General features: G+C 41.3%; 1 protein-coding gene across 2 annotated transcripts; it reads right to left on the bottom strand.

The window, feature by feature from the left end:
• Positions 1-72: 72 nt before the first annotated feature.
• Positions 73-10,070, bottom strand: LOC130930179 (zinc finger protein ZFMSA12A-like). 2 transcript variants are annotated; one of them, XM_057857944.1, is made up of 7 exons: positions 9,881-10,070; positions 7,230-7,300; positions 6,887-6,973; positions 4,304-4,396; positions 4,108-4,218; positions 3,893-4,028; positions 73-1,632 (listed from the first exon to the last, which is right to left on the bottom strand). In XM_057857944.1, exons 1-7 carry the CDS (start codon positions 9,882-9,884, stop codon positions 272-274), a joined length of 1,863 nt encoding a protein of 620 aa, XP_057713927.1. In that variant the 5' UTR covers positions 9,885-10,070; the 3' UTR covers positions 73-271. The 2 variants fall into 2 exon arrangements, with proteins under 2 accessions (XP_057713927.1, XP_057713926.1); XM_057857943.1 differs by having other exon boundaries at positions 7,101-7,300; positions 9,881-10,067.
• Between the last annotated feature and the right edge of the window lie 5,552 nt (positions 10,071-15,622).

Genomic DNA, 15,622 nt, shown 5'->3' with positions numbered 1-15,622 from the left:
TTCAGCATATTTCTTGGACATTTGTACAAATATCACAAAATGGGGGAGCAAATGATGAAAATATGCAACAAATGCTTGCAAAGGGAAAAAATATTTTACGACAACAGCCCATAACTGTAGGTAAAAAAAGAAAGTAGTACATTTTTCTCAAAAAGTTACTTACTACAAATGTAAAGCGTTATAATGTTTGTTGTGAATGTTTATACTGTTCTGCAGCTAGTGGAATTCCAGGGTAAAAAGGACAGCAACATAAAAAAATGTACGTATCGAATTAGGTGGATTGTTGTTGAATGCCATGAGATTTCAAATGCCTCTTTAGGTGATTGAGACACCTGTAACCTTTAGGACACAACTCACAGGCATAGGGTCGGGCTCCTGTATGATTCATGTTATGAATTTTCAATTGTCCGCTGCTTGAAAAACCTTTTCCACATTCTGTGCAGACATAAGGTCGCTCCCCAGTGTGAACACGCATATGACGTGTTAGTTTGTGTGCCATGGTGAATCCTTTTTCACACACGGTGCATTTGTAGGGCCTTTCCCCTGTGTGGGTGCGTCTGTGTATCTGCAGCTCACCGGCTGATGCAAACGCTTTGCCACAGTCAGAACACAGGTATGGTTTCTCGCCAGTATGGGTCCTTATGTGTACGGTAAGGTTTGCTAACATGTAAAAACGTTTCTCACAGTGCGTGCATTGATATGGCCTTTCGCCTGTGTGAGTGCGTTTGTGACGGGTCAGGTCGTGTTTGTTCTTGAAGGATTTGCCACAAAATGAACAAGAGTGGGTCTTCTTTTGTCCATGACGCTCTTCATGAGTTACCAAGGACGCTGGAGAGGGGAACATTTTCCCACAATGCGAGCACTGATTAGACGGCCCCACGGGATGCGTCTTTCGATGAAATATCAGTTCACTCATACCAGAGAATTTGTCTCCACACAGCTTGCATGTGAAAATCCGCTTCCTAGTGTGGATCACTTCATGCTTTTCTAACTGGCACTTCCCCTTGAAGCTTTTTCCGCAATGTGAACAGCGATATTTTGGTGCACTTTGAACACACCGGTGTTTAAATTTATCCTGTACTGACTGAAAATTACTGCCGCATTTGAGGCAAAGGTAGGCAGCTTTTGCGCACTGTAACCGCCTGTGATTAGACAGATCTGAGCTTCTCCTAAAGGCCTTTCCACATTGAGTACACTTGTAAGGCGTCTCTCCTGTGTGGATCCTCTGATGTTCCAAAAGTTCGTAACGATAAATATAACTCTTACTACAGTAAGAACATCTGTGAGCAACTCTTTCCCGCTGAGGGGCTGCCGTAAAGCTGGACGGTACACAACGGAGAGCTGATGTGGAAGGAGCTGGGCTAGTGGCTACATTTTGGTCATCCGAAACACAAAGCTCGACCGTTATTTCGTCTTCCTTGCTAACGTTCAGAGTTGTTAGAACTGTTTCTTCCTGAGAGCAAATCTCCGGTTCCTGATGAACCACAATTGTCCAAGATATTTCGTCAACATCTGCCGGTGAGAAGCACTCTTGATAGTTGTTATCGACAGTCTTAAAAGGTGAGTTTGTCTCTGTGATTGGGACAGGTACAGCCAGTGATGAGACGAGTTTTTGTTCTGAGGTAGACAGGTCTGTAAGGAGAAAATTAAGACAAATAACTTCATATCAGTGTTTGAATTAATGACACAGTCAGTCATTCAACCGAAAGCTTTATACCAACAAAATACTTGCATTTTTAGTTGCTATGAAATTTTCATTCTTGAGTGCTAGAGATTTTCTGCATTTCCCAAGGAAACTGGACCCTCTATAGTTCAATTAACCCAGAGAAATGTGCTTCTCAAGTTGAAAGATACATTTCCTCGATTTAATCTGTCATCTATATTCTCTTCTGAATAAAATACAGTGGTACCTCTACATACGATCGCTTCGACACACGAACTTTTCGACATCTGACGTAAAATTTGACTCGCCATTTGTTTCTACATCCGACGATCTGCTCGAAATACGACGACAATGGCAGCACCGCAGACGAATGCACGGAGGATTTTCTTGTGTGACAAATCAACACAGGTTTCAGAAAAGGTTGGTACAGGTGGTGAAACAAGGAAAAAGTTGATGCTTACCTTCGAAATGAAGATGCAAATGACAGAAAAATATGAGCGTGGGGTGGGCATCCGTGAAATGGCTCAACAATACATCTCCACGGTCCTCCTCCGACCATCGTTCACCAGTCTTTATAAATTAAGCTGACAATTCTTATTGTCTCCAAAGAAATCGCCAGCTTCGCCACGTTTTCATCATTTCTTTCACAACTTATTCAACACAAAACGCCTGCTGTCTGCCGCAATTGACGGTGTTCTCAAGAGAACATTCAAAGTGAAAGTGAAACTCAAGCTCACCGGTCCGTCTCTGGCACGTGAGCCCCGCGGTGCGTTCAGGTACACAAAAAAACGTCCGCCTTATTAGAACCCGATTCGTTACACTATTACAGGAATTATTATTATTCTTTTTATTACATTATTCCAATTTTGATTTATAATTTATTTGTTTTGCTACGTGTAATTGCCATTTGTAATAGCACCAGCAGTATTTTTTAAGGATTTAGTGCAGGTTTTTGGGCTGTGGAACGAATTAATGGAATTATAATGTATTCCTATGGGAAAATCCTGCTCGACATACGACCATTTCGACTTACAAACAAGGTCCTGGAACGGATTAATTTCGTATGTAGAGGTACCACTTTATTGAAAATTGGCACTTCCACATCACCACACTGTCTTTATTTACAATCTGTATTGTCCCAACTCTTTGGAATCTGCTTTTCACAACAATATTCACGCCACCATTACAGCAATTGTACCTCGATAGCTTGATACAATTTAAAAAATATTTTTCATACAACCCTCCGCTGCATACTGTAAACCCTTTTCCCCTAATTCTGGAGGATGTTGCACTGGCATTGCTCGTAAATATATAACCTAAAACATTCTTGTGTACATCCTGACCATCACCGCTGACTGGTCATTTTCATATCTTTGCAAGAGAAAATATGCAATGTTGCTTTAGCCTTTAAAGCAGGGGTCCCAAAACTATTCCACATCAAGCCGCAGTGGGTGCTGGATTTCTTTCCAACAAAACAGGACGACACCTTTGCACCAATCTGGTGTCTTACGAGTGTAATCAGTTGATTGTAGTCAGGGTATGCTTGTTTTAGCAGAAACCTCATTGTTTAAACGAGGGGTGACCATTACATCGATCACGATCGACCAGTCAATCGCAACGCTAGTGTGGGTAGCTCGCAGAATCATTCATCTTTGAGCAAAAATGAGCATCCCTGGGTTCTCGATCGGTAGGAACAAAAATCAGGACCCACAGCGGCCCTTGATGACCTGTTTGGACACCTCTGCTTTAAAGGTTTGCTGAGTGCTCATCATACACGAAATTTAACTCGCAGCGTTAGCATAGCATTCGCGTTCACATTACCATAAACTTTAGCGTAGTGAGGATCTTCTAAAACTGTTGTTGTGGGGTTTATTCGTATTGTTGGTGTCGGCTACGGATTACAGTCGTAGTGCTCAGAGCTTCCGGTTCTAAATAAAACCATTGGAAAATCCTCACGACGCTGGCGTTGTCCTTGTAGATTGTACAATATGTGCTCATCTGTCAATGTTCAATCGAAATTGTTGGAAACCTTTATTTTTTTTTTTTAAAATTCATTTTGGACTAAAACCTTTGACTTAACATAGACAAAAACATTTTGAATATTCGTCGACTAAAACAAGATGAAAACTTTTCTAATATTCGTCCACAAAAACTAGACGAAGATGAACATATTTTGAAATGACTAAAGTATGACGACTAATAAGCTATTTCATAGACGAACAGACTTACCACTGGTGTGCATCTTGGCTAAATTTCCTCTTTGTATTGCACCTTGGAGCAGTGCTGTGAAGTCCTCAGCTTCAGATGTATACCGCGTGTACTCTTCTAGCAAGGATGATGCATCATCACCAATCCACAAAGAAGTCTGTTAAAAAAATAAATAATACAATATTGACACACAGAGCTAAAAATACGTTCTTGTGCAACAGCTGTGACTATCTTGCCTGTTTAAAATCTGGAATTAGCAGCAACTCATCCAATCTGGTGAGAAACTCGGACACCAAAGTTTCCAGTGCTGTATCAAAGTCTGGCCCATAATGCACAGGGAACTCATTCTGTGAGAAGATAATGAAGGTTAACTTTTGTGTCACCAGGGTTATAATTTAAAATGGGGGGAGGGGGGGGGGTGCAGGTACACACCTTTAGGAAGTGCTCTCTCCATTCATGGTCAGCTCCAAGTTTCTGAACAAGATCGATTAAGTTCTTCTCAAAATCTTTATTTGATGGATGAGCCTAACAGAAGAAACATATACTGTATCCTCCATAGAAACGACATCCTGACACAGGCATGCAAACTGGTTAGGGGTGAAAAAGGTGACAAAGTAACAAGGACACACGGCATGCGCGGAAAAGTGCATTTCATAGTGCAACCAGAGACATCTCGAATTAAACACAGTACATAATAATTTAACATATACAGGTCTAAATCTCTCATCCTGAAATCAGAGCATATAATACGCATTAAGTAGCAAATCATACAAAATCTAAATTCTAAAATATACAGTATGTCCAATTTGCATTAAGGAGAGAACAGCTGTACAGCATAAAATATGAATTTACAGGTACAGAATAAATTCCATTCACTCAACTATTATGTGTTAGATAGCTAGATACAGTGCCCTCCATAATTATTGGATTTATAATAATGATGTGTTTTTTAGCTTCTAATATTTTTTTTTCCAAATAATATGGGACCTTAATGGAAAAAAAGAGAAAAATCCAACCTTCAATACAAGTGCATTTACTCAGTGGGGAAAAAAATCCCACATAAAGAAATATTTGACATCAAATAATGTGCGTCACAATTATTAGCACCCCTGGTGTTAATACTTTGTACAACCCCCTTTTGCCAACAAAAAAAGCACCTAATCTTCTCCTATAATGTTTCACAAGATGGGAAAAAACAGAAAGAGGGATCTTCAGCCATTCTTCTTTGCAGAATCTCTCTAAATCATCCAGAGACCTGGGTCCTCTCCTCTGTACTCTCCTCTTCGGCTCACCCCACAGGTTTTCAATGGGGTTGAGGTCTGGGGACTGAGATGGTCATGGGAGGAGCTAGATTTTGTGTCTGGTGAACCATTTCTGTGTAAATTTGGCCATATGTTTAGGGTCATTGTCTTGCTGAAAGACCCAGTGACGACCCATCTTCAGCTTTCGGGCAGAGGACAACAGATTTTGATTTAAAAATGTCCTGGTATTTCAAAGCATTCATGATGCCATGCACCCTAACAAGGTTCCCAGGGCCTTAGGAAGCGAAACAGCCCCACAGCATCACTGACCCACCCCCATACTTCACAGTGGGTATGAGGTGCTTTTCAGCATGCGCATCTTTTAGGTGCTGTTTTGTTGGCAAAAGGGGGTTGTACAAAGTATTAACACCAGGGGTGCTAATAATTGTGACACACATTATTTGATGTCAAATAATTATTTCTTTATGTGGGATTTTTTCCCCACTGAATAAATGTACTTGTATTGAAGGTTGGATTTTTCTCTTTTTTCCCCCCATTAAGGTCCCATATTATTTAGAAGAAGAAAAAAATATTAGAAGCCAAAAAACACATAATTATTATAAATCCAATAATTATGGAGGGCACTGTAGATAGAATAAAACAAATAACAAGTCTTCAAAAGCATTAACTGTAGTGATCATAACTTTATTTACATTCAACCAAAGCAATTAGTCCCATGGTCCTTAACTTCGATTGATAGGACATCATACTGGATAAACAGAAGTACACCTGTAGGCTGTTTTGTGAACGGGGGTGTGTACGAACAGTGCGGGAATGGGGGTACTTTCAAATGCGACCTGTAGCGGAGCTCTCCGGTTTGATAAACTCTCGATGGCTAAACAAATGAAAAGACCTCCACAACAAGGCAAAACTCTTCCCTTTCTGTAATTATCGGAGAGTATAGAGGGGCCTTAAATAACTCGTTGTCAAAAATAACTGGTGACCATTCAGAACTTTACTCACAAAGCCCTGAACATGATTTGTATGGAAGGCATTAATTCATCACTCTAGTTACCTCATTGCTCATGATTTTTTTTTCTTTACAAAGGGGCCTTAAATAACTCGTCACAACGCCAACTGGCGACAATTCAGATCCCAACTGACGTTGGCTAACTTCACTAGCAAAGCCCTGTGTGAAAGGCGCTAGTTAGCCCCTCCGCAGTTAGAGCTATTTCGAGTAACTGCATTCTACGAGGCGGTGAAATATCGAGGACTATCTGAAGTCAGTTATCAAGAAATTAAGCGAATACTTGTGTTATAGACACCATTCCAAGCGCAGGAATTGATCGAACAACACGATTGAATGATTTATGAAGACTATTATAGGCCATCACTCAAACTTTTAGCTTTAAGAAGTTAACAATTTTTGACATTAATCTCTTACCTTGCCGCAATTTCCAACGGGTCCTGGCGAGAGGCTGAGATGGAGAGGGGTTCGGCCTCCTCATTGCTGATTGGTGATAACTTATTTGTTGTCACGAGAAGAGAGTGGCGGTGATAGGTCTAGCTCATAGGACTAGAGTGTAGTTTTGAGCATGGACTACGGTTTTGAAGTTAACGGTTTCACTCGCTCGTTGACATGCCCCCCCCTCCCTTTTTTTTCCTCCTCGGATCTACGTGATTCAGAAGAATGACCCATTTTGATTTCAAAATGGCGAAATTTCGCCAAAAGGTGGCAAGTTTGCATGCCTGTGACTTTATGTGACTCAGCTACCTGCTCTGAACTCCCAGGTAGAACGCTCTCCAATGCAGCTTCAACACATCTGACATCTTGATCAGAGCTTAACATCTGTAAAGACATCTGCAATATACAGAACAACAATAAATTTATCTGAGCAAAACATGGGCTATATATTGAAAAGCAGAATTTCCTATTGGGATGCATATGTATAAGGAGCTGGATTCAATGTTTGTTCATCATTTGTTACCTTTAGTTTCAATCCCACAGTAATCAACGTCCTCTGTTTGTGCGTCAGGATATCAGGGATTGCCTCATTCACCAAAGTGATAAATTCCACCACCCTCCCATAATGCCTTACGCTTCGCAAGTGAATCACCTTCCAGATGATGGCAGACATCACTCGAAGAGGTGGGACCATTAGTCTTAATGAAGCAAAAGGCAAGGGACCTGAAGAACAAGGAGGAAAAAAAGACGGATTGCACTGGGGAACACAATTTTTGTTAAGTGAGTTCTGGAAGTTGTATTTATCAATGTACCCTAATGGGTTGCAGTTTAACATTTCGCCAAAATTTACGAAAATTGGAGAGATGTGTGTAAATCAATCACATTCTAAAACCAAACAGGAAGTCTGCCAGTTGTTAATTTATATTAATTTACTTTACATACATATACATTAATTTATTTTCAACTTTTGCCATATGAATAATGATCTACTGGCTATGTTTACATAGACATATTTTTGGGAATAAAAGCCTGAACGGAACAAAAATGTTCCATGTACACCAGTGCTGTTTTTTGTCAGCCTCTTTATTATTAGTAGTATTTGAATATGAATTGTGTGGAAATGTAGCTCACGAAAACGTATTTCCCCTCACCAAAACGTGTAAAACGGGTATTATAATCTCCCCTATGCCTAGAAATAGGGGAAGTGGCAATTTTCTTGTGCAACAATGAAAAATACATGCCTTAGTGCTTGGAACTATTTTAAATATTCTCACTGGAGTCCACCCGCGTTTTACTTCCTGACAGTAGCCACGTTTACATGCTGACTTTTATTCATACCGATTCAAATCATTCCGAATGGAAATTTCAGATCAGCTGTTTACATGTCACTTCATCTATTACGATCCAGCGTTTACATGTGACTGCCTTTATTCCGAAAGGACGTTTGACAACTGCCGTCTGACATGCGCAGATTAATCAAAACAAAGCGTCACGTTGCAAAACATGGAGATCGATCGTCGGAGTGCTGCTGTTTTAACTTTAACCCACTTGTTGTGTTTGTGGGGTCGTATCCGCTTCTGCTGTTTTGCTCTTTTGCCTTGTAGTAGCCGGTTTTCCACCGGTTTCTAATCTGGTCAACGCTCCGGTCTATTCCGGCTTCGTGTAACCTCTCGTGAACTTTTTTTAAATAGTTCACTGTTCCTCGTTTTACGCCCGTCTAAGCGAGCAATTATATTCAATTCTTTTAAAGTTTGAATTAAATACAATCTTTCCGCCGGACTCCAATTAGGTGCGCTGTGCTTGGAAGCCATGTTGCAAGTGACGTTACTTACGTCACAAAGTGACGTCCCCACGTCAGTACGGAGCATGTGCAGAAAGAACGCAACCAGACACCATTCCGCTTCCCTGTTTACATGATATAATTTTACTTCTAATCGGTTTGGGAAAAGGAATATTCCACCCCTGTGAATCGGAATGAAATTCCATTCGGTTTGGGCCTGTTCATTCCGAATGAGGTGTTTATATGGAACACATTTATTCGGTTTGAACAAACATTCCGATTTTAATTGGAATATTTGGCTCCAAACGTGGCAACTGTCTACATCAGCCTAGATGGCTCCTACAGTTTTGCGCTGGCTGCAGGCCGCTTTTCACACTGGGCTGCCGCTAATGTGAAACAGCTCTAATGATCTCCCTTTCAACAAACCTTGTGTCCACCAGATGTCATCATAAAATCTCAAAAAGCCATGTCAGCTTTATGGTCAGTTATCGTATTTTTCGGACTATAAATCGCACCTGATTATAAGTCGCACCAGCCTAAAAATGCGCAATGAAGAGGGGAAAAAAACATAAGTTGCACCGGAGTATAAATTGCATTTTGGGGGGAGATTTACTTGATAAAATCCAACACATAGAACAGATATGTCATCTTGATAGGCAATTTAAAATAAAATACAATAGAGAACAACATGCTGAATAAGTGTACAGTATGATAATGTTACATGATGGATGAACAACGAAATGTGAATGTGGCCGGTATGTTAACGTAACATAGCTATTTAGAGTTATTCAGATAACTATAGCATAAAGAACATGCTAAAAAGTTTACCGAACCATCAGTGTCCCTCCAAAACACCAAAATAGCATTTGAAATGATATAATAATTATAAGTGGCACCCCCAGCCAAACTATGAAAAAAAATTGCGATTTATAGTCCGAAAAATACGGTACATGTTTCAAGGACCTCCGATTGATTTAAAATTTAGAATTTAATGTTTGAATGAACAATCCTTTTGAACAATTTAGGATATGCAATACAATATCTACAAGATGTTGCTATTGAACGAGGTTTTATATTTTGATTTGATTGTGCTTGAGCTAGATCGATGCACTCCTATAACAAGTTCAAATTTCTCAAGTACTGGATTATTGAGGCGAAAATCACAATTATTGAGGCGAAAATCACTGAATCACATCAATGAAAAAAAAAAAATAAACATCGGCGAATTAAGACGAAATCATTATTATTTCAGTAAATATGCTTTATTGTAACGTTTTTGTTTGGCGTGGAAACAAGTCTCGTTCTACTCAGTTAAATAATTTTTTACTTGAGTTTTAAGATTTAACAGCTTTGGTAACACATAATGATATCGTTAGCGTATCTTGCGGGTTTCTTACATCGGTCTGCTAATTAATCACGGCGAGGCACCAGTAACCCAAAGTCTTTGACTGTCGTTGATAAGTAAGTTGCGTGTACAAACTAAGTCAAAACTTAACGAAACGAGAAAATCTTAGTAACATTACCCATTGGATTCCAGCGAAGCACCACAATGTTTTAAATTGTTTTAACAAACTCGTTTCTGACAGTGATATCTTTGTTGAAAGACTCAAAACCACCTCCCTAACGTATCCTTCAGTTTGTTTCCGGGGTCATGGCTTTGTTTTCTTCACTTGATGTTTAATGGTGTTAGGGCGAAATACCCCCAACTACTGGTGTGGAGAGTGTGAGTCCTCCCCAGATAGCAGACCGACATTGAATATACATTGATTTGTATGGTGTTAAATCAAGGCCAAACGTTCCCCCCCCCCCCGAAACTTAATGTTTAAGGTTTATTCTTAAATTTTTCAAAAGCGAAAAATAACGGTTTTTTTTTTTTTTTTTTTTAAATAAACCTGTCCTGTTCAGCTGTTTGACACGGAGAATGAAAGTCTAAGTGCCCGGATGGTCTAAATCAGACATGTCCAAAGTGCAGCCCGGGGGCCAAATGCGGCCCGTGGTCAAATTTCAACCGGCCCCCTGCCTCTGTCATATGATCAATAACTTCTGGCCCGCACACAGACTAAAAGGGATCCTCTAACTTAAATACATGTAGGCTCTAATAAACCACAATTGTTCTCTTGTACTAAAACATGTTGTTAGAAACACATAAAATGTTAAATCAATGGCAATATTTTATAATATTTAGTCCATATTTTGACCGTTTGTTAGCGCCATGGTTTGCGGGCTCGCAATGATGAAGTAATTGGTATCTTTCCGAATGTGTAGCGTGTTAAACAATTGCTGATTGCTGCCTAAACTCGCGAAGTAAAATGCCACGATCTGCTGCTTTTGGATGCAATTTTCCAGTCAAATGGAAACAAGGGAAGTGAAGTGAGTGGTCAAGGTGGAATTATTATTTTTAGTGAATAAATGTGCATAAGTGGAAGCTTCTCCCCCTTTTTGGTCCCTGTATGCAAGTACCCTACCCACCACACGTTACAACTGGCGCCCGAACATTTTTCCTGGATCATCGGCCAAGTAAGGGATCCGTCTATTTTCTGGATCCGACGGTCCCACCGCGTCTGCAATATTGGTTTCGGATCTGTCTATTTTTTCTTGATTCGTCGGTCCCACAGCGGCTTTTCGGATCAGTCTATTTTGTGGAATCGACGGCTGCGACATTGCCATGGGATCGGTCTAATTCCTGGATCTTCGAGTGAGTAAAAAACGCGGATTTGGTTTACTATTGCTATCTTTTATGTTGACCATTCTTTGTGGGAGTTTTCCCCAAATCATACTAAATAATTAAAGCACTATGGCACGCTACAGTGACGACAGTGACTCTGACGTGGACCTCACAACAATGTTGGAGTTCGTCAGGGAACGCGTGTTTGCTTACTGCTGAGCTCCCGAGTGAAGAGTGGTCAAGGTGGAAATATTATTTTTTGAGAATAAATGTGCATAGTGGAAGCTTCTCCCCTTTTTGGTACTTTTATACACATATCCTAGCTACCACGCGTTACGATGTACAAGGCATGGATTACACAAGGTGTGCTCTTTGGCCTGTACTGTACGTAAAGCACACGACAGCTCTGGATGCTAACAATCTACATAATTATATTGGAATAAGTTTGAAAACGCAATATGCTTACCTTGAATATCTGCTAATAAAGTATTCCAAAAGTGTGTAAAGAGTTCCAAACAGCATACACTCTCGCTCCCAACCGGAGTTCCAAACAGCATACACTCTCGCATCACCAGTTTTGGCCAACTTTTGTCTTATCAGATATTTGCTGCACACATTTTTCCCTGAAGCTCGTCTTGTGAACGACCGACAGTGCTGTCCTGCTCTTCACTTTTCAGATCTGGTTCAAATAGGAAGGGTAGAACTGACGACATGTTGGGAAAGCTAACGAGTGAGACGCTGGAATTTCGGCATCGGGACCAGTGACGTCACGCACTGCGACGTAACAAGAATAGCGACCTATCACTTAAAATAATTTTACAAACTTTATTAAAACAAAAACATTAAGAGGGGTTTTAATATCAAATTATTATAACTCATACTAACATTTATCTTTTAAGAATTACTTGTCTTAAAAATAGAGGATCCCTTTAATAAATTGGTTAGCAGTACTGCTACCAGCATATGAAGTAGCTTACACATTAAATGCTGCTCCTCATTTACCCACTCTAAGCAATGTTACCCTATGTGACGCTTGACTTCCAATTTTCTAAAATGGCAACAACCAACAACAACAAAAAAAGTTCATGCGACAGCCGACGCTTCAAGGATAGGTGGAAATTGGACTGTTTCTTCACTAAAATACCCACAACTGTGTCTGCCTCATTTGCAAAGAGACAGTCGCTATTTTTAAAGAGTTCAATGTGAGGCGATATTACCAAACAAGACACGCTAACATGTACGACAAGGTAACAAGGAGGATACGCAGCGAGAAATTGAAGCAATTTGAAGCTAGTTTAATTTCACAGCAGCAAGATACCAAGAGTCGAATGCTACAAAAGCTAGTTGCGAGATTGTTGAAATTATTAATTAAAAATAATAATAATAAAGCAAATGTGACACACAGAATGGCTTGTTAAAATTTGCCTAAATATATTGTTCTTCGTAAAGGACGTCAGCCAAGCTCGGCCCCCCACATTTTTACCACACCAAATCTGGCCCCCTTTGCAAAAAGTTTGGACACACCTGGCCTAAACAGTTTTAACGTTTCACATTGAGAATCTGACATACTCCCATTGTGATCATTCAACATACCTCGTTTATTATGACAAAGCAGCGAACAGGAAGGGGTTATGGGGGAACAGAAGAAAAGAAACACAAGAGAAGAAAGAAAAGAAACACAAACTACAACAAGAAATACATTGAACGTCTACACTAACTACTAATATGTTGGTGCTATCATCAGCTAGATGTATTTCCAGTTGACACCATGTGGGGTGCCTGTTGACCAGGGAAAGAGGGGGATGGGGGAGTCTATAGGCTAAACGATTGAAAGGGGTAGAGTGTACACAAATCAGGTATGTGATCTAGAACCCAGTAATCGTGTGAATCCCTTGTGAGTGTGAGCCCGTTGGCGACCAACCCTACGCCGCCCAATCGCCAATCCCGGCACCCCCGACCCGAGCGCGCCCCATCAGATGCAGCCAATTCAATTTGAAACTGAAAAAATAAGATCTGAAAGTGAAAAAAAAATCAGTTTGAAACTGAAAAAATTAGATCTGAAAGTGAGAAAAAATCTTTGAACCTGAAAATATCAACTTTGTAACTGGAAAAAATAAAACATTTTTTTTTTTCGCTTTTGAAAAATTGAAGAATAAAACTTAAACATTCAGTTTCAAAAACATTTTTTTCAGTCGTTTTTTTTTTTTTTCAGATTACAAAACTTTTGGCCTTGATTTAGCACCATAGATTTGCCATCAAAATCATCAGTATGGTTGCCATCGAAATTTTGGGACGTCAAGTGATGTTGAAACAACATTGTTCAATGGTATGTCAGGCGATGGTTGGGTAAACATTGTTTTATAATTGATGAACTAATGTTGACAAATAGTTGATTGAAAAGTCGGGAACCTGGCAGCCACAGTAATAGGGTGGTAGGTGGGTCCCACACTTTTTCCTTATGGCGTGGCTCCTGGGGTGTGGCCTCCCCTCTGCCTGGGCTGCCAGCCGTGGGAGTGGGGTGGGGGGTCGGGGCTCCGACCTTGCATCGCCCCGTGGCAGTTCCTCGGCGTTCTCCTGCCTCCGCCTTCCCCTCTTCTCTGACTGGACATCCGCCCTGCGCTCCGTCGCGGGTCGCTGGCTGGGCGCCGGTGTAACAGCGGGGTGTTGCCTGCACCGGCGGGGGGCCCTGCCCTGCCTTGGGCTTGGTGGGCCACTGGGGGTCCCATGGCGTGCCGTGCCGGTTGGGGGGCTGCGGCTGTGGCTCGTGGCCCGGGTGGGCGGGCGGGGGTGGGGTTAGACGTGGGGTTGGTGGTGCGTCCCCTCCTGCCATCCCTGAAGGCCGGTTGATAGGTGCGCGGGTGGCCTGGGGGACCACCCTGGATCCCGGGGGGGAGGACGATGGCTTCTTTGCTGGGGGAGGGATGGGCTGCGCTTGACACCCCCCCCCCCGGGCTGGCTGGGTGGGGGGGGGGGCCGTGGCCCTGGGTTGCCGCCCGTCTGCGTGGCTGTCGTGCGCCCGATGGGGCTCGCGTGCTGCTGGATGCGGTAGGGCATGCTCGGGTTGGGGTCCTGGTGCCGGGATTGGTGATGGGGCGGCGTAGGGTTGGTCGCCAACGGGCTTACATTCATAAGAGATTCACATGATTACTGGGTTCTAGATCACAGAACTGATTTGTGTACACTCTACCTCTCTCAATCACTTAGCTTATAGACACCCCCACCCCCGTCCCCCTCTTTCACTGGCCAATAGGCCCCCACATGGTGTAAACCGGAAATACATCTCGCTGACGATGGCACTAGCATATTAATAATTAGTCTAGATGTTCTATGTATTTGTTGTTGTTGTTTGTGTATGTGTTTCTTTTCTTTCTTCTCTTGTGTTGCTTTTCTTCTGTCCCCCATAATCCCTTCCTGTTCGCTGCTTTGTCATAATAAAGAGGTATTTTGAATGATCACAATGGGAGTATATCAGACTCTCAATTTGAAACATTAAAACTGTTCAGACAACCCGGGCACTTAGACTTCCATTCTCTGTGTCAAACAGCTGAACAGGACAGGTAAAAAAAAAAAAAAAAAAAAAAAAGAATTCCCCTCAAGAATGATGGGAAACAAAATTTTCAACTTATTATTATAAATATTCTTGTAAGTTAATTTTATTGCTGACACTGCGTTTTGGGGTCATCAACATGATGTGCCCCCCCTGCCCCAAAAGTCAAACTCCACCTATGGCTGCACCCCCCCCAACTCACCCACTAGTGTCATCTCCAGTCTCCGGATTGCTTGTTTTGAGACACGCACAGTAAGATTTGTCTTCTTATCTTGGCAAGAGAGAATATGCAATGTTGCTTTAGCCTTTAAAGGTCAGTGCTAAGTGATCATTAAACACTAAATGTAACTCGCAGTGTTAGCATAGTGCTTATTTTAGCATTAGGCTATTGCTAACGGCGAGCATCCGCTTAAACTCTTGGACAACTTTTTGTGACATACAGTTCGTTGCATCCAGGTCGGTATAATTAATTGAAAAAATGTACTGTTTTCCTGCTGAGTATTATCACATGATAGATTTGTAGATGCTTGTAGATGCTACAATATGTGCTCGTCTGTAGCATGTTCGTTCGAAATAGTTGGAAACCTTTTTTTTTATTAATTTATTTTTGGAGTGAAACTTTTTATTGTTACCGTATTTTTCGGAGTATAAGTCGCAGTTTTTTTCCCATAGTTTGGCTAGGGGTGCGACTTATACTCAGGAGCGATTTATGTGTGAAATTATTAACACAGTATACGTTGTCGCGCCGTTGACGTTTCTGGGTTATACTGTCCTACTGTATTGGTCCTCATCATAGTAGAGAAGAAGGAGTAAATATAATCCACACAAAGAAACTGTAACCCGATCGACTCACAGCCTCGAAAAGTAATGGTTACATTACGTCAGTTCGGTACGCCTCCGTTCCGAACCGAGCACCATGTACCAGTTCAATACAAATACATGTACCGTTACACCGTTACTAAGTTCCAACTCCCAGTTTTCAGCAATAGTTTCAACACATCAGTTCAAACATCTTTTGTATTCCAGTGATGGCAGAGCACTCTAAATGTAGAT

Source organism: Corythoichthys intestinalis, chromosome 14 (assembly GCF_030265065.1).
Source record: "Corythoichthys intestinalis isolate RoL2023-P3 chromosome 14, ASM3026506v1, whole genome shotgun sequence".
Taxonomy (NCBI): Eukaryota; Metazoa; Chordata; class Actinopteri; order Syngnathiformes; family Syngnathidae; genus Corythoichthys; species Corythoichthys intestinalis.
The sequence above is the reverse complement of the archived record's forward strand: the minus strand, read 5'-3'. Positions and strand labels throughout refer to the sequence as shown.

Bases quoted from the DNA above. Each gene is read 5' to 3' on its own strand.
- LOC130930179 (XM_057857943.1), bottom strand. The intron at 4,397-6,886 runs GTAGCTGAGTCA...TTCTTCTGTTAG, and splicing joins TACCTGGGAGTTCAGAGCAG to GCTCATCCATCAAATAAAGA. The intron at 4,219-4,303 runs GTGTGTACCTGC...ATCTTCTCACAG, and splicing joins GGAGAGAGCACTTCCTAAAG to AATGAGTTCCCTGTGCATTA.